Source organism: Ammodytes marinus, assembly GCF_949987685.1.
Source record: "Ammodytes marinus genome assembly, chromosome: 11".
Lineage (NCBI taxonomy): Eukaryota > Metazoa > Chordata > Actinopteri > Uranoscopiformes > Ammodytidae > Ammodytes > Ammodytes marinus.
This window is the reverse complement of record NC_137215.1, coordinates 9,266,059-9,283,398: the sequence shown is the minus strand read 5'-3', so window position 1 is coordinate 9,283,398 and position 17,340 is coordinate 9,266,059. Positions and strand designations below refer to the sequence as shown.

The window sequence follows — 17,340 nt, the reverse complement described above, 5'->3', positions numbered from 1 at the left end:
CGTTATTACTAGGTTACTTGGCAATTTAATCATTTACAATTAGTTTTCTAAGTAAAACATATCTTAAAATGTGTGAACAGTCAGTCACGGCCAACACCTTTATTTATAACAAAACTCCCCCCTCCGAGTTGGTACGTTCCGCTGCGGTCCTCCCTCAGGCATTTACGATGCTCATGTGCTACATTTGTGTTACTATGCTTCTCATTGATGTTAATGAAGCACGTATGCGTTGACATCCCAGTGTTACAGAGGAAGCTACATTTACAAATAATTAACAAACCATGCAAGTTGCTACCATGCCTCTTAGTCGACCTTATTTCTCTAAATTGAGCCCGGAACAATGTTCCAGACGTGTCAAAAAAAGTTGACAATCGATAAAGAATGAACTTCATAGGTCATATGGACAACATAGGTCATAGTGTGATGCAGCCACGGTAGTCATTTATCAAAAATGCTCAGTGCTAAAATGTCTGAAAAAAGTCTCTATAAAGCGGAAACTTACCCACTTCCACATTGGCTCTCCTGCAATGGAAAGTTTCACATGGTGGAGTAATTCAATCAATCCTCGAAAATCCTATAAGCAGACCTTCAAACGTGTTTCCAGGGAGATGGGAGTGAGAAAACATAAATATTTGCTGTATCACACTTGAGAGGTTGAAATGAAAGCCTGGTATTCAGATGGGTGGAGCTGCCAGTGGGCTATGGCATCCCAAAGCTTATAGGTTAATATTATGAGTGGAATAAAAGTGTAGCTTCACATGTGCCAACCCAAAGGCCGTGAAAAGTGCTGACTGAGGTAAAAATGTACTGTACAGCTCAGTTCAGCCCCGAGCAGCAAGGTCCATAGTGTTAGGTTTTATTTGACTTCATGGTGGATGGTAATAAAACACTTTAAACGAGATGACAGAAAATAAATGGTTCCAACCTCCATTTTGGACTAAAGTGGGCCCTTTAAACAAGAAAGCCAGTGTGACTTCCTGAATGAGTCCATAGTAAAGAAGCTACAGTACACAGTGGGGCATGTCTCAAACACGGATTCAAAATAAAGAAACTCATTGGTCTACTTAATGAGTATGTTAGCTATAGCTCCCCATTATCTTCCCCTAAAGTAAAGATTTTTCTGAATTATGTCCTTATTGTAAAAGGAATCCACAAAAGTGACAAAAAAAACTGTAATCTACTAGACAAAGAGGACTGTGGTGTATAGCCTGTTTCTTAGGAGGGAAATGGGTGGGCCAGTGTATTCAAGCAGATAACTTTACATAAAAGTCTAATGACACTGTGATAGCGAACAATAAGAGACATGTTAATTGACGACTGAGGTTTAAGGAGAGGATATGATCAACTGAGGTGGGTTCACTACATGGGAAAATCTCTGTGAGAGTTGTAAACGTGGGCATACTGTGCACATCCAGGCAGGATATCCAAAGCCTTGTAAAATTCCAGGGTGTGTAATTCTTGTAAAGCTTGCGTGTTTACTCAACAGCGTGCCTCAATATCGTCGGCTCCCATTGGGCCACTGGCCCAGCTGGCAATTAGGATGCAGAGTTTGGCAGTTATTAATGATGCCATTCAGAGGGGAAATGGCAGGTAGGCTTCTCTCCCACAGAAGACATGGCCTCTTGTTTATTCACTATGTCAGATGTTCTTAATCATGTTCCTCTGGACGCCAAGCTCTGCTGCTTTCCTGTTTAGCCAATTAGGCCCGGGTTGTTTTTTTCTTCTTATGACATGAAAGATGGACGCAATTAACTACATTGTAAGACAGAACAATGGTTGTCAAACTGTGGGTCATGATTCTCAGCAGGTCCTGGCAAAGTGTAAATTGAGTGTCTCTAAAATGGATTATGGAATAGGGGGAAAATAATTCAGTTCAAATGATGTTTTCCTTATATATAAGGATAATACATTATATTTTTTTGTCTTGTCTACGTAATCATATTACATAATAACAATTTACTATAAATATTTCCAACAGTTGCCTTATACCTATAGCACTGTGGATCAATGTAAACTCAATAAGGGAAAAAAAACAATACTGATTTATTTCAAGAGAACTGTCCCACTCAGTTACACTTTATATCAGCATAAAAACATCACATAGCTCTGAAAATGAACACTATATTATCAGTTCTTGTACAAAATGTCTTTAAAGTGCACTGGTAATATGATTTTTTTTAAATGAAAAACAGAATAAAAACTGAAAAATTGATGGGAGAAAAACTCTTCTTGGGGAGGGGTGAGGGGGGGGGGGTCTGGCATCAATGTGCCCGTTTGAAAATGAGGGCAGTCACACTGTTGCCCGTCTTGCCTCCAAACTGGAACTTTGGTGTCGGCAACTCCTGTACAAACTCAAATCCTGTTGAGAAAAACAATAGAGAAAATGTTCCAGTTAAGAAATGTGCATTATGCAAACTACCAGGACGTCAACATGCTGTCGTAAACACAGACGCCAAGAGTCTTTTTCCTGCTGACTGTGGCTTTAGAGAGGTTAAGACGAGCACTGTGAGTCAAGAACTATCCATCTACCATCTGTGGTGCTTCCTGGGGCCCAGTAAAGACAGACTGTCAGTGTGACAGATGAGATCTCAGGGCCCTCTGGCCCCCTGCAGGCTCTCCAGAGTGACTGCACTGAGAGGAGTGACGGCTACAGGAAGCTTGCCAAGTAGTCTGACTTTACAAGGCTGTTGTTGCCTGCAGCTTAACAACCTGCCAGGTAACTGTCGTAGTCGCGGAACTGTGTCTGTGTTTTGACAGAAGGTCAGAAGACAAAACACACAATTATAAAAGGTGATGCATGCCATATCAATCACACCGATGTTGTACAAATGAAGGAGCAATATGCCTTCCCAGTGCTTTACACCATTTACATGTTGCAAAAATGAATTTAAGAAAGGTGACGTGTGAGTTTTCTTGTACATTTATGTTTACAATGTGTCACACACCAACATTTATTGTGTGTATTCTGGTGTTCTAATAAATGTGTTAGGTGCATTCCCTTTCGGCTTAAACATGAGCAATTGTATTTTTTTTATTCCATGTTTACTAGTCAGCAGTCTTCTTCTTCCCCATAACTGCAATGTGTTGATCAGTGGAATTGTGCGACACCACTGGCAGGCTTGTGTATGGTGCCACCCACGCACATGTACGAGATAAACAAAATAGGGAGACACTTATATAAAAACGTACTTAATAGCTCTACTGGGGATCAAAAATTCCACATTAAACCTTTAGCATTGAGCTCTTAATTATTATATATTTTGTAAAATGCCAGAATGGCAGCAGTTACGGTAGATTTCTTAACATATTTATGGGCTTCTTAATTCATTCAAATGTAAACCCTGTAGCCATTGTCAAACCAGGAATCAAGGGAATCTATCTAAATCAATCGTCAGACATACACAAATGAACTTCAGTGTTTCCCTTCACCTTCACTGAATCGGTCTAGCAGCTGTTCTTTTGTCCAGTTACAGGAAGTGAGGGCGAAGAATCCTTCGTCCTTGAGAGCGTCTTTTAGAGCTTGCACGTAGAGTTTTTTTCCGTCCTTGATGTCGTCTGGGTTTAAGCTTATTGCATCGAATGTTCCTTTGTCTATGCAGACATCAAAACCCCTTAACTCCCCTTGGCAGTTTAGGAAATCCATCTCCTAAGATAAAGAAAAAGTGAGAAGGAAGGGAAAAGTTTGTCTGGTGATCAACTCAAACACATATACAAAGTGGCAACTAATGTTTAGTCTGACTCTTTAGATGTAGGGTCAACTAGAAAGTTACCTGCAGGAGCAATATTTCAGCATAAACCTACCTGGTAACCTAAATCAAAATGTGTTGCACCTCACTGGTTACTTTAACACTTAATTACAAATGCAGACATAAATGCATGAATAAATGAATTCTGCAGAGGTTGCCGACCCACCATACCAACACAGTGAAAGGAGCCCTGTATCTGGACAGAGGGCAGACCACCAGAGCCCCTGGGGAGAGAGCTCAAGTGCCACATACTCACAAACCACCGGTCACATGTGTGATTTATGAAGGAGGATCAACAGTGACACTCTGGAGACAGAAATGTCATTATATTGTTGACCCGAGTTCAATTCGTGTGCGAGTCGTGTAAAATGGAAAAAAGTGCAATGATGTTGGAAAGAATGCGTGAAGGTAACGTGTCAAAGCAGCTGTAGACAGTGACTAATGCAAATGGAGTCAGGGCTTCACATGGATTTGAACAAATGACCTGACGAGAGAAGTTCTTTTATCATGAGCTGACACTCCCCGAGACTCTGACATAGGCTACACATGCATGAAAGGACCGGCACATTCACACCATTTTCTTTGGCATTCTGCAGCGTTGAAGAAATGAACAAGATGCCAACATACCATTTCTCTCTCTCACACACACACACACACACTGTGCTCCCCCTGTCCAGCTAAGGTCAATATTGACTCCAGCAGAAGGCTTTCTGCACAGGCAAAAGCTCACACCGTCACAGGTGTGTGATGCATATAACATCTACGTAGCTGCAGTATGCACACGGGGGAGGAAAACTCACTCGTCACATCCCCTATTGAGCGGCCAGCATTTATACCCAGTTTTCCTTGCATATATACGTTATTAGATATGTTAGATCCTGCCAATTCATTGGGGTTTGAGGTGGTTCCATCTGAATGGTGGGCAGACTTCCATTGCTTTCAGGGCCTTCTTCCTATCCAATTTTCCCACATGGTAAACACGGGAGTTTCCTCTAAAGGACACACCGGTCCGACTACCGACCGTCGCCCGAAAATGGAGTGTGCCGGATTCAGGCAGCTCCATTTTGCCCGTCGTGGCCAAAAAAGTGCCAAGAACACACCGAGCCGACTACTGACTTTCTGTACGCTCCTGCGCTTGCACGGGACGTAATGTCTCCATAACAGCAGGCGGCGCTAATCTGTATTGTGGCCCAAAAAAATACGGAAGCCGGAAATGATGGGACAGCTCTCTAGACCATTAACATAGATATAAATATGTATTATATCTATGGACCATAAAGAGCACCATTTTTAGTAGAGTGTCGAGCATGGTGTCGAGCAGTCAAGAAGGGTTGATGCATGTGAGTACTCGCTGAACGAAACAAACAAACACATTAAAACAATGGCTAGCGATGCGATAGTGTTGTCAGCTGTTTGTGCTAACCGCCTCACTTCTGGGCTTCACTGATTCGCTAGCCCTTCACCAATCAAATTGCTCCGACTGAAAGACTGCCCGACGCCGACTGAACATGTTCAATCGGCTGAAAAGAAGCCCGACGACATCTGCGACGGCCGACGTCACAGAACACACCAAACAGATTTGTGTCCCCGCCCCTTGCAGACTCTCCGATGGCCGATTATCGGGCCGGTGTGTCCTGGCCTTAACCTTCCTAGGTCAGCACACGGTTTGCTGAAAGCTATATTTAATCGTTGTTCAAATTTTATTATTTTAAAAATTAATTTTGTATTAATCAGTGATTTGTGAATGTTATTGATCCACAAGCCACATTAAAACGTGTCGTTGGAGCACTTCACTTAGTCTTGCAATTATTTATTAAGTATACTATGATGAATCAAAACCGTAAATGCCATCATCAGCGTGCTGTTAGGCCCTTTAAGACCTTGCGTACATCAATGCAAGTGCAAAGAAGTACCACTTTGTTAACGCTTCAGTGGTACAACCTCAGCTATATTTTCTGCCAATGCGTTGTGATATCAGTGTTTAGTTATCTGTGCAGTAACACTACAGTTTGAATGACTGAATGTATAACTGAACTTACTTTTAAAGGGATGTCCGCCAAGTCCTCCACCTTCAGAACATTTCTGGCCAATTCTACAGACGCCGGAGAATAATCAATACCAGTCAGATTCCTGTATCCATGTTTAGCCTTGACAAAGAAAACACAGAACAACAAAGCTTATCAATTGTTACAGAAACGCCCAAGTAATTATATTACAACAAATATTCATTTGATTTTTAGTGGACAGACCACTTCAACGAAGCTCCAGTGAAATAAAGTTCAAAGGTGTCAACATTTCTAATATCCATACTCTTTTTTATACCAGTTCAACTAAAAAGGCTCCATTTCCAGTGCCAATGTCAAGAATGGAAGCATTTTCTGGAATATTGGCTTTGTCCATCCACCGCAGCACACGGCTCATGCTTTCCTCACCAAACCTTATGATGGAAAAACACAGACTTTAGTACGAGACAGGCTTTTGTCAGAACCAAAAAGAATACATTAAACGTAACATTTAATCATGCAATAACAAGGGGATATGCTGGGTTGGCTCTGACAATGCACATGCAAGCATGTCAATATACCTTGTATGATAGTAAATAATTACCATATCTCACCAACATCCCCAATGTCTTTGAACGTCTCAAGTTCTTGTTGGTATGCATCTTCCCAACTGCAGAACAGGGACAGTCATTGACAAATAGTTATCAATAAGAAACATTGTAGTGCAAAATGTCAAAACGCAAATGCATACACATAGCCTGATTAAAAGTGTATATAGCTACTTCCTGTATAAATACCAAACTGAACTACATGTAGCCTATTTTACCCCTGCAATTTAAACATGTGCAATTTCAAAGCTGCTAAAGTTATCGTATTTATATCTGAGTTTGTTATATGCCACAGGAAAATACACATGTCTATATATTTAACTATTTCCTTTTGCAATATACATTGCTTTTGTTATGTGTGAATGCACCTGTCAACAATGTCAGCTGCTGCTCTCGCTTCTTTCTCAAGTCTACAGAAAAACAAGCAAATGTAACTGTAAAGGGGCAATGCAAACTTTAACTATAACTCTTAATCTTACCTAAATAGATTGCATTTCTCTATTTGACTGTTGACAGGAACTGGTTCTCCAGCTAATAATGCAACCTTTTTCCTTGCTCTCGACGCCACATGCTGGTCAATAATAAGTTGAACATTTGTTGTGTTATGTGTTAAAATGCCTAAATAATTGGTGTCTCCTAGCAATTTAAAAAGAAAATAAACTTAGGGGTTGACGTGATGTCGGTTAGGTTTGTTGTAGTCTCATGTAGGCTAGCTGTGTAGCCTAAAACAATAACAAACCATTAGGCCTATAGTTTAGGGTTGGCAACGGAGCTAACGGAGCACACAACTTACTATACTTTAGTTCCCAGTTTTGAAGGTCCAAAGTCGGTGTCCGAAGCTCGGTTTTCGTCTTGGTTCGAGGTATTTCCACTGCCATGTGTGCTCTCTGTGGTGGAACCCTCCATGCTGGAGATGAGACAGTCAACGCCTACAGTTTCTTCTTGTACTTCTTGTTTACTGGCAGGTGGCATCCGCGTATAAGGTGCATTACCGCCACCTATTGTGCTGGAGTGTTGGCTAGTTTCCCATACCTACTCTTGCACAGCCAGACCATACACTTTTTTCCTAGAATAAATAAATACATCGTAATTAATTGAATTATCTTCATTAAACTGGTTTCTTTTAAAAGCTCAACAATACTTTGTATTTAGCCTTCTTCAATAGGCCAACTTAAAAACACACTATACCAACCCACATTTCATTACTTAGCTTTTCTCTGGGTGATTTGTACCTCTGGCAGTGACACATAAGTACCAACAGTTGTTCTCCTTTTTATTTGCCAATTTATTATGTAAAATCAGAGACACCAAGTCCAGTATGCAGTTGAATATTTTTCTTCTCTTTTTTTATTGCATGAATACAATCCCACTTGGGGTAGCCTAATATAGTGTACACTACATGCACAGAGAGAGGTAATAGCCTATAAAAGGGGGAAGGTAAAGTTACACGTCAACAAGTAACAAATGCCAGGGGTAGGGGGAGCCCAGGGCTGGTTGGCACACGGGGCAGGTTGGCACACACCTATTTTCTGGTCCTTGGAAGGTCACAGAAACAAAAATGTTACATCAAAATGTCTGTTTTCTTTACTTGCACTCATCTACTATGTTAAAACATGTGAAAGTAACTAACTTTTTTGGCGAGGGTAAAATTTCCGTTTTATAGTAGCGAAAGTAAAAAAGTGGTCTTTTGACTAAACATATAATAAAACTGTGAAAGTTGGAGATATTGTAAATGTGTTATAACTAGTTTATAAACATGAGAATCAGCTACATTTTAATGTAAGATTTCATAGTCTGTGATGAGGAATGCTAGTTGGCTTATACAATTTCATCTCAAATTTGGTTAAAATATGAGCGGGGCTGGTATTGGCACACTGATTTGGGGGCTGGTTGGCACATGACAAAAACTGTAAAAAAAATTATGGTAAGCCATGTAGGCTATTATATATGAAGGTATATTTGTTTCCTTATGTGTGTATAGGCTACAAGTCTGTCTGTGTGTGTTTTTGTTAATGTGTTTCGGGGATACTATGGCTTTTGTGGTTAATGTCCCTTTAAAAAATTGTGTGACCCCTGACCTCATACAAAATTGTTATTTCTGATTTATAATCCTTAGGTAAAAATAGCCCCAAGTTTTAAAACCTTCTTGTTATTTTTATTACTAGGCTAGGCCTATATATGTTTTTTTTAATTATTATTCCTACCCTATAAGGATAAAATTGCAATTTGAAATGTAATCGGAATTAATAATATTGTATAATATTTGTTAATAAATGCTAATCAAGTTAATATTTTCTAGCTTGACCGCTAGCGGTTGCTCATTTTACCTTTCACAAACACACAACGCACTCATAGTAGGTATATTATTGTATTTTGTTAATAAATAGACTTCTGACACATTAGGGCAAACAAACGAAACGATAGTCCTACTGATATGTTGCTTCAAATTGTTGTTTGGTTCTAAAAATATGGGCTGATAATCTATTAAATGTTCATGTTTACTGTTTATTGGTTAAATTAAATGATCAAACTTTGAATTTGGCTGTTTAATTCTTTTTAAGAGTCACATTTTAACAGTGTGCCAACCAGCCCCCTAACGTGTGCCAACCAGCCCCACGATGGGGCTGGTTGGCACACATGCGCAACATTGCTTTAATCATATACCATCTTATTTTGCAAAATATGTGTGAACAATTAAAACATAATCATGTATAGCTGAGACTTAAACCTTTCATATTCTGCTGGTTAGAATATTGAAATAAAAATGATGCCAGATAAATACGGCAGTGAGTACAAAGTGTGCCAACCAGCCCCGGGCTCCCCCCTACATACAAACTGTAGGCTATAGGCTAACTACCATTCAATTAGAGAGCCAGAGAGCATTACAGTTGAAATAAATATAAGGAGGCCTACTGGTGGTGGTGGAGTCAGCAATTCTGGAGAATGCTTGTAGTCAAAATCACTTTCTGTCGAAATCGGTAAATATCTCCTCATGATCCACTACTGCGTGTGCGCTGACAAGAATCCAATGTTAATACACAGCCTAGGCTCTGTAAACAGGCATGTTGCTCGCAACAGTGGGCCCCCTTAGGCTACCCTTTATTTACTTACCAGTTTACAGAGCCTTCAGCGCACACACAGTAGGTTATGGAGAGGAAGCGGATTATGAGGAGATATTCACTGATTTGGACAAACAGTGATTTTGACAATAAGCGTTGTCAATAATCACAAACTAGGCCGACACTTTGTGCTTTTTTGTTTAGAAGATAATAGTTTTAATGAAGGACAGGCATATTGCGGTTTCATAATCAAATACGAAAACATAGGGCTTGCATTTGTGTATATGACATTTGCGAAGGGAGTAATTAGATTAATAATATACTGTTCTTTGATTATTTTTTGGTTACTTTTTATGGATACAGCGCAGTGACATCGCCTACAGTTCCCAGAAGGCATTGCGTTGGAGGAGCGTGCCTTGCCTTCAACCCACCGCAAGGGGCATCGGTATTGATAGGGATGTTTCCATCATGGCGGCATCCATTTCAGGTTATACTTTTAGTTCTGTGTGTTATCACAGCGCCAACAGCAACTCAGATCATGTAAGTGTTCAAAAATGTGTGGCCAAACTATTGTGTGCGCGTAGCTTGGCAATTTTGTCTGGTCGTTCTGCAACGCCGTCAGTTTGTGTTGTTTTCCAGTGTCATCATCCTGTTGCTGGCTAGCTATTTTTGGTTCCGTCTATTTACCGGCTCGCATGGTCCAGTCAGTGTGTGCAGCTACAGCAATATCTACACATAATCAGTCATTTTAAGATGTTACAGATGCACAAGTGACCAAGACAAAGCTGTAACATTGGCTACAGAGAGCCACACGCGTGAAAACGTACCCTGTCGAAAAATGAAACGCTGTCAGGAAATGTTGAGTTCCAGGACATACACAGTAGTTAGCTACTTAGCATGTTTGCAAAGCTAGTAAGTCAAGTGACTTCCGTGTGACTGTGCCACAAGTATCTAATGTCACCTGAGCCTGTTTTTGGATTTTAGAAAAGTTGGGTGTGTCATAAACAATAATGAAGGGTTAACGCAGTCAATTTGCTAACCAGGTGAAGTGAAACCTTTTTGTTTTTCTGCTTTGCTGTATTAGCTCGTTAGCCATGTAGCTAAGTGCAGGTTGCATTCAAATCAATAACGTCAAAATAAAGTGACAGCCATGCGTTAAAGTAATTTAAGTTTTTTTTAGGTGTACTAGGCTCTCTCTTTGTAGAAACACAATTGATAAGAAGGGCTTTGTGGTCAGTGTTTGGGAAAGAAAACCTTGTCGCAAACTAAGCTAACCAGGGCGCTGTTTACATCCTGCTGTCAGGACTTTAACAGTCGGCCCAGGCAGGTGAATAGTAACGAACAAGTTTGCCTGCATTCCTGAGTCCTGACATAACAGAAACACGAAGCAACACGGCTATTTATTTACCAGCTGCTCCTGTCGCTTCTCAGCCTTTTAGAATAAGTAAATCACTTTAGTTACACGAAGGAATGTTTTGGCAGTGATTCAGTATGTTATTGTACACTGCAGTATGTGTTTTGTTTTTTGAAACCATGAATTGATACATTTATTGAATCTCCTAACAATTGTGAAACATTTATTTAGCATTTCCCAGAGTCCAAAGAGAGCTTTTAAAGTGCATGCTATGTTTGACCACAACAATCCATAGCCCAAACATTTTCAATACTAACATCCTCACATTTGAGAAGCTGTAACCATAATATATCTGGCATTTCTTGCTTGTTGATCTACTAATTGATATATTGACTGTTTCAGGTCTATGTCACTTCCCTAACCCCAGTTTTGTCCAAATGTATTGATTTGCACAGGAGGGCTTCCTATTAGGGGATGTAAGGCAAGAAGAGACTGTGAGCATCAGTGACGCACAGATCAGCAGTGCAGAATTGCTCCAGGTAGTAGGTAAGCACTGACCACACAACAACTTTGTGTCATGTTAAGCTGTAAGTAGCAGTGCCGGTGACAGTCAAGAAGTTAACATGATCAACATTTTATAGGTCCTTTTTTATACAATACATTTTGTCATAGGACTGAAGGAAAGGTGCAAGTAAAAATATAATCCAGTCAATAATGGCTGAATTCCATTTAGCTTCTTCAGCCGCAGGACGCCTCGTCGTCAGAAATAGTACAATGACAACCTGGACACAGTTGCAAGAAAGCACACCTTGATGACAACACAGGACTGTGCTCACTTTGACATTTCAATGTAAAATGGGTGATCATTGGTCAATTGGACAACTACAAGAATCTGTGTAACATTTTTTTTAAATAAATCCATAACCTATACATTACAGGTATTTATATAATAAAGATACCCATGTGAGTGACAGCAGTTTTCAGTCTTGTGTTTGTGCATTTCAAGCCTTAAGGTTATTAATGTAATGCATTGCTACATAACTGATACCTCTATCCCTATTTGTTCCCAACAGAAATCCATAATCATGAGCCTTGTGCACAGTTGTTTAGGTAAGATAGAATCTTTTTCTTCTCAAATATATATCCATGATTATCAATTCTATAAAAAGTGCTTTTGTGCTGAAAAGCTTGTTCTACACTTACATCTATTTTAGCACATACTGATGTAATTTAACTTTGGACAGTAGATGGCCCCATCGGGATTTGGTGAGAGTTAGGCCATGGCAGAGAAGGAGTAAGAATTAATCAGTTTGAACTTGTCCTTTTGTTTTCCTCTCATCAGCTTTTATGACTACGCGGGGAAAATCAATGAAGAAAATCTCAACAATATTCTTAAAGACAGACGGAAAGTGAGTGATCTTCTTCTTTTATTATTATTTCAACATAGATTGTTGCTTGTGTGCTACACAATGTCAGTGAGTCCTCTTTTTACCAAGGTTCTTTTTAATTCCATTTTATAACTAATGTTTGATTGCAAACTGAAAGTGTTATAGCCTTGTGGAAATTACCTTCAAAGGCCTAATTAAAACAGTTTTGGCTTCAAATATAACATTATACAACATAATAAATGTACCATTGTATGGAAATTAATTATGCTGCCTCATTGAAGCAAGCAAGTACCTGTCAAAGTTTCTCAATGATTTGGAATGATTCCCCCTCCAGATAGGGTATATTGTGTTTTGGTCGGCTTGTTGGATTAGCAAGAAATGAATTAAAATAAAACGCATTTTAAACGATTTCTTTCTTGCGGCCTCTGTAGAACGTGATTGGTTGGTACCGGTTCCGACGGAACACGCAGCAGCAGATGTCGTTCAGGGAACAGATCCTCCACAAACAGCTGACTGAGCTGCTGGGTGTGCCCGACCTCGTCTTCCTTCTCTTCAGCTTCATCTCCACCGCCAACAGCTCCACGCACGCACTGGAGTATGTGCTCTTTAGGCCCGGCCGCAGGTAATGACGCCATGTTGATCAACATGAGCAAACACACACACACACACACACACACACCCACTCATGTTATCTTGTCAAACTACGTTCAGATCCGATACCCTTTCTATTTATTTGTCCTCTTGCACAGGGATGCTCTGATCTGATCGGTATGTTTTAGTACATTGATTGGGTGAAAGCCATTACCAATTCTCATAGAAATACATTTTCTAGACCAAGCTCGTAAAAAATGCTTAACATTTATGAAATTAAGTTTAGCAAGTGAAATGGTAACTATCGAGAGGAATTGGTCAATTCAGCTTTATTTGTCACCAAAATCCACCTTACTAAAAAGGACTTGTTTTATTGTATGTGTTAATACAGTAAGGCTATGGTTTTAGCTCCTGGAGTTTACCACGTCTTTAAGAGTGCTAACCGGTCATCTCCCCTCAGTAGGTACAACCAGAGGATCACGCTGTCGATCCCAAACCTCGGCAACACCAGCCAGCAGGAATACAAAGTCTCATGCGTGCCCAACACCTCACTCAGCTACACCCAGGTCATCAAAGAGCATGGGTAAGGTTTCAAGTCCAAACCTTTTTTTTTTTTTTTTTTTTTGCACTGCACCAATGCCACTGCCAACTGTCAGTCTAGTACTGGTTTACACTTGACACTGTGTGTAAATAGTATCAGCATACATTTGCGTGTGACCGAGAGACGGAATGTAACCGGCCAAAAAAGCTTCTGCTTGTATTTTTCTATGTGTTTGTGTCTAAATTTAGAGCCACTGTTTTTTGTTGTAATGTGTGTCAGTGTCATTTGGGCTGTGCAGGGTTCAGCTGGGCCTGTTTGTCTGGCTTCTGACTAGATCACTCTTGTTTTCACCTCGGCTCACTTAGCACATACATTTAATATATAATATGTCTGATTTAGATCACACCTACACACACTCACTGCTCTAATGCTTTGTAATGTTGGATTTTGATAAACATACATAGTTAACTTGGACAATAATATGTAATTCAGTATTGAATTATTTAATGGATAAATCAATCTATTGGTAAATCTCTCTTCAGGGCTGAATTCTTTGACAAAGACGGTGTGATGAAGGATATCCGAACAATATTCCAAGTCTACAGTGCACTACAAGATAAAGTGCAGGTGAGTTGGAAAGTAGATGATAGCAAAGTGGATTTTTTTTGCCAAAAACATGCAGAGAAATAGTTTGTTTTCTAGATGAATTTTTCCTATTTGTGTATGTGAGTTGTTTACCTGCTTATCTTGCCTTCAGGCGGTGTGTGGGGAGGTAGAACAAAGTGAACGTGCGAAGGAGAAAATTCAAGAGGACGTGAACAAACTCAAACAACAAATTTCTCTCAGGAAACGCAAGGCTGCAGAAGAGGAGAAAAGTACGTACCTAATTTAGATTCTGTAAACTGGAATCTTGTCGTCCATTTGCAAATGTGTTCCGGCTTATATTTGTATAAGCCTCTCGTTCTCTCTTCTGATTGGATATCAGCTTGTGGGATCCCAGAAAAGTTTTATTTGACGATTACATGCAGAGTGGTTGACTGAGAGACCTGTGTTATGAAATGCGCACACCATATAAGTGATCACTGTATGAATATAGAGCGATTTAACACGTATACTGAAATGAATGTATCGCTCACTTCACCTTTAACAGTTCCATCTTCCTCTCTGTTCCACACAGGGCTCCGTGAGTCCCTAAACGCGGCCTCCCGTTCCACCCCTGAGGAGAACACAGCCCCTGCTGAGGCCTCCCCTCTGTCCAGGCTGACCTTCCACACGCCCTCTGCCCCCGAGCGGCCCAGTACCTCGCCTAACCCGCCATCTTACGCTGACCTGTTGTCCCTGGACCACTCTCTGCTCTCCTCCTCTTCCTCCTCCCCCACACCCACCAGTGCTGCTCTGCTGCCGCGGCCCCAAGCTGTGGGCTCCCCGGGTCACCCTACCCCGGGTCCACTGGGTATGGTAGGCAGTCTGCAGGGCCTTGGTGCCAGCTGTAACCCGCCCGCCAGCACTCCTAGCACCCCGTATCTCGGCAACGGCGACGGCTCCAGCTCTGACTCGTTGGACAGACAAGCTGCCGGCCAGGAAGACGATGAAGAGGAGGAGGATGATGTAGAAGACGAGGACAGTAGTGAATATGAGAACTTACTGAGTGAAGCCCCTCATCTGCCGGCGGTCTCCGCCAGCGTTTTAGCACAAGGCCGACCAGCCGCCCTTAGTCCTGACGGGGACGCCCGCGGTTCACAGGCTACATAGAAGAAGAAGAAACATGCCGCAAGGGTGTGTATAGGACACAAAATATAAGTGACACACCTTTTGAGAGGGTGGACATCTCAAGCAATCAAAGATAGACAAGTATAGACAAAAAAGAAGTGCCAGTCCTGAAAGTGAAAGGCATGCGCAAGGTGGTGGTGTCCCTCTGTGAGTATTTCTTCTTGGTCTTAGTATGATCTCCGTTTTTAAGGGGACACTTTACTAGGCTTTGCTGGCTCAACAGGTGTGTCTGACTGGAGGGGGAAAAAGTCAACTGTTTTCCCTTTTGGAATTGGGTCAGCCAGTTCAGGGTCGGAAGTGGATATTACATCGCAACTTAAGCTAACTGGTTGGCAAGCCGGCTCCCTAAAAGACAGGCCCTACTCCACGCTTTCTGTATCTTTGTGTTTCACATATGCATCCCCAACTCTGAGCACCCACTCTTGCATTACCTTTTGCACTATTCTTTTAGTTTTTGCCTTCTTTTTAAATGAACCCTCTAAGAGAAAATACGAGAAAATATTCTTCGGCCTTCAAACTATTTTATTTTAATTTTTTTTTTTTATTAAATAGGCAAATGGTTGTTACACTTTTTGATTTGAAGGAAGAGATATATGTATCTATTATTTAGAAAGAACTAGAACATGCAAATTTTCTTATTTAATTATGGACTTTTGGACATTACATTTTTCTTTTTATGTTCCACGGCCTTTAATTAATCATACAGTTGCTTATTTAAATGATAAGAGAACCGATTTCAAGTTCTAAAATGTCTCCGCCACTAATATAATGGGTGCTTTATATTGCATATAAATATAAACATATATATATTTTGTCAGATTGACGGTTAATCTAATTTGATTGGCAAGAATGTCAATGTCTTGTTCCTCTTGGATAACACTGAAATTGTATGCGCTTTGCTGCACTTAACGCTATTTAAGATTTCTTTATTAATGTGCTATACCAATGCTGTTATGTTGTGCCACTTGAATACTCCTCTTTGAACACCGTGAGACAAATTGGGCTCAGCTCTTGTGTGTTGTACGGGATTCACAGGGCAAACACAATGTACTGTAGCTTTACTAACCAGATGCTGAAGGTTCCCTTTCTGCTGCTGCAACACATAGCTCCTACTTTAAAACAAAACAAAAAAAAAACTGCATCTTGTCTGTTTCTTCTTCACATAAAAAAAACCTGGCTGCTACTTTCACTTCACAGTGCTAGTTGTCTCCAATACTACTGATCGTGATCATGATAACCACTATAAGCTGACTTGTTATCTATTAAAGTCAAAATGGAAGGCTGATCCCCCCCCCTCCCCCTCCCTGTGGTGTATGAATTGTGACCTTGGGAACAGAGAGAGTGAGCGAGCCATCACCTTCCTGTCTTGGCATAATTGACCGCGGACCTCATGAAGTCTGACCTTGTTGGGTCAATGTTACGTGTACAGACCCCCGATAATGTGATAAACATCCCAACCTTTGCTTCAGTATACAGTGCCTTCCACTCAGGGCAGTTTCAATCTGCAAATGGAACACATTCACAGATCTGTCTTGACGGGTGAAATTATAACAAATTGTGTTATGTTTGCAATAATGGATTTCCTGCTCTTTTTTTTTCACGTCCTGCAGTTATATGTCTCCCTTTCCATGATGTGGTGTTGTGTCAACCTGAAAGATACCAGCTTTCCTTCTTCCTTTTTTACCTTCACTGACAACTTCTAAATGGACCTGTACCTCATGGTTGCAGCCTATAGACTTTTGCTTGCTTTATTTTTTGAACCTGGAATTATAACTGTAAAGTCGGCGGGAATCTGCTTAGCAACCGATACTTCCTGCGAGCCAGAGTTGGTATGATGAGCTTGACTGATATGCATCTTACTTATAAATCATCCAGCCCATTGGAAGACAACTGAGCACTAATAGGTGCTGGATGTAGGACACCCTCCTCGCATGAACCGCTCAAGTTTAGACATGGTTATATTCAGCATGGACAGTTGTTTGCACAGCACATGGGAGGACGTCTGACCTAGCGATCAGCAGGTTGCATCCATTTTGGAAGTGAAGACACTTTGTGGTGGCACCGCTTTATTTACACAGCCTGTGTTTGTCCGTCGTGTTTGTTTGCCTTAGGGACATCTCATTTGCCCTGATGTGTAATGCCAATGCATCACTTTTCGGGAACTGGCACTCCAAATGTTACTTCATAATCACCCAGAGTAACACAATCACGCAATGTTAAAAAGAAAATGACTAAATCAATTTGTTAGGATAATGGTTTCCTTGTGAGTACTGGAATATA

At 40.7% G+C, this 17,340-nt stretch overlaps 2 protein-coding genes across 3 annotated transcripts; one reads left to right on the top strand and one right to left on the bottom strand.

Moving 5' to 3' along the window:
* Positions 1 to 2,019: 2,019 nt before the first annotated feature.
* eef1akmt2 (EEF1A lysine methyltransferase 2) lies at positions 2,020 to 7,283 on the bottom strand. Its single transcript, XM_080037429.1, has 6 exons — positions 7,151 to 7,283; positions 6,354 to 6,419; positions 6,069 to 6,183; positions 5,786 to 5,893; positions 3,430 to 3,646; positions 2,020 to 2,359 (listed from the first exon to the last, which is right to left on the bottom strand). The coding sequence occupies exons 1-6, from the start codon at positions 7,261 to 7,263 to the stop codon at positions 2,262 to 2,264; spliced, it is 717 nt and encodes a 238-aa protein (XP_079893555.1). The 5' UTR covers positions 7,264 to 7,283; the 3' UTR covers positions 2,020 to 2,261.
* Positions 7,284 to 9,871: 2,588 nt separating this feature from the next.
* On the top strand, positions 9,872 to 17,340 carry abraxas2 (abraxas 2, BRISC complex subunit). 2 transcript variants are annotated; one of them, XR_013845111.1, is made up of 10 exons: positions 9,872 to 9,956; positions 11,226 to 11,316; positions 11,844 to 11,880; positions 12,113 to 12,179; positions 12,590 to 12,780; positions 13,210 to 13,332; positions 13,833 to 13,917; positions 14,048 to 14,165; positions 14,468 to 15,207; positions 16,671 to 17,340. XR_013845111.1 is itself a non-coding variant. In XM_080037325.1 (9 exons), exons 1-9 carry the CDS (start codon positions 9,885 to 9,887, stop codon positions 15,040 to 15,042), a joined length of 1,359 nt encoding a protein of 452 aa, XP_079893451.1. In that variant the 5' UTR covers positions 9,872 to 9,884; the 3' UTR covers positions 15,043 to 17,340. The 2 variants fall into 2 exon arrangements, 1 of the variants encoding a protein (XP_079893451.1); XM_080037325.1 differs by having other exon boundaries at positions 14,468 to 17,340.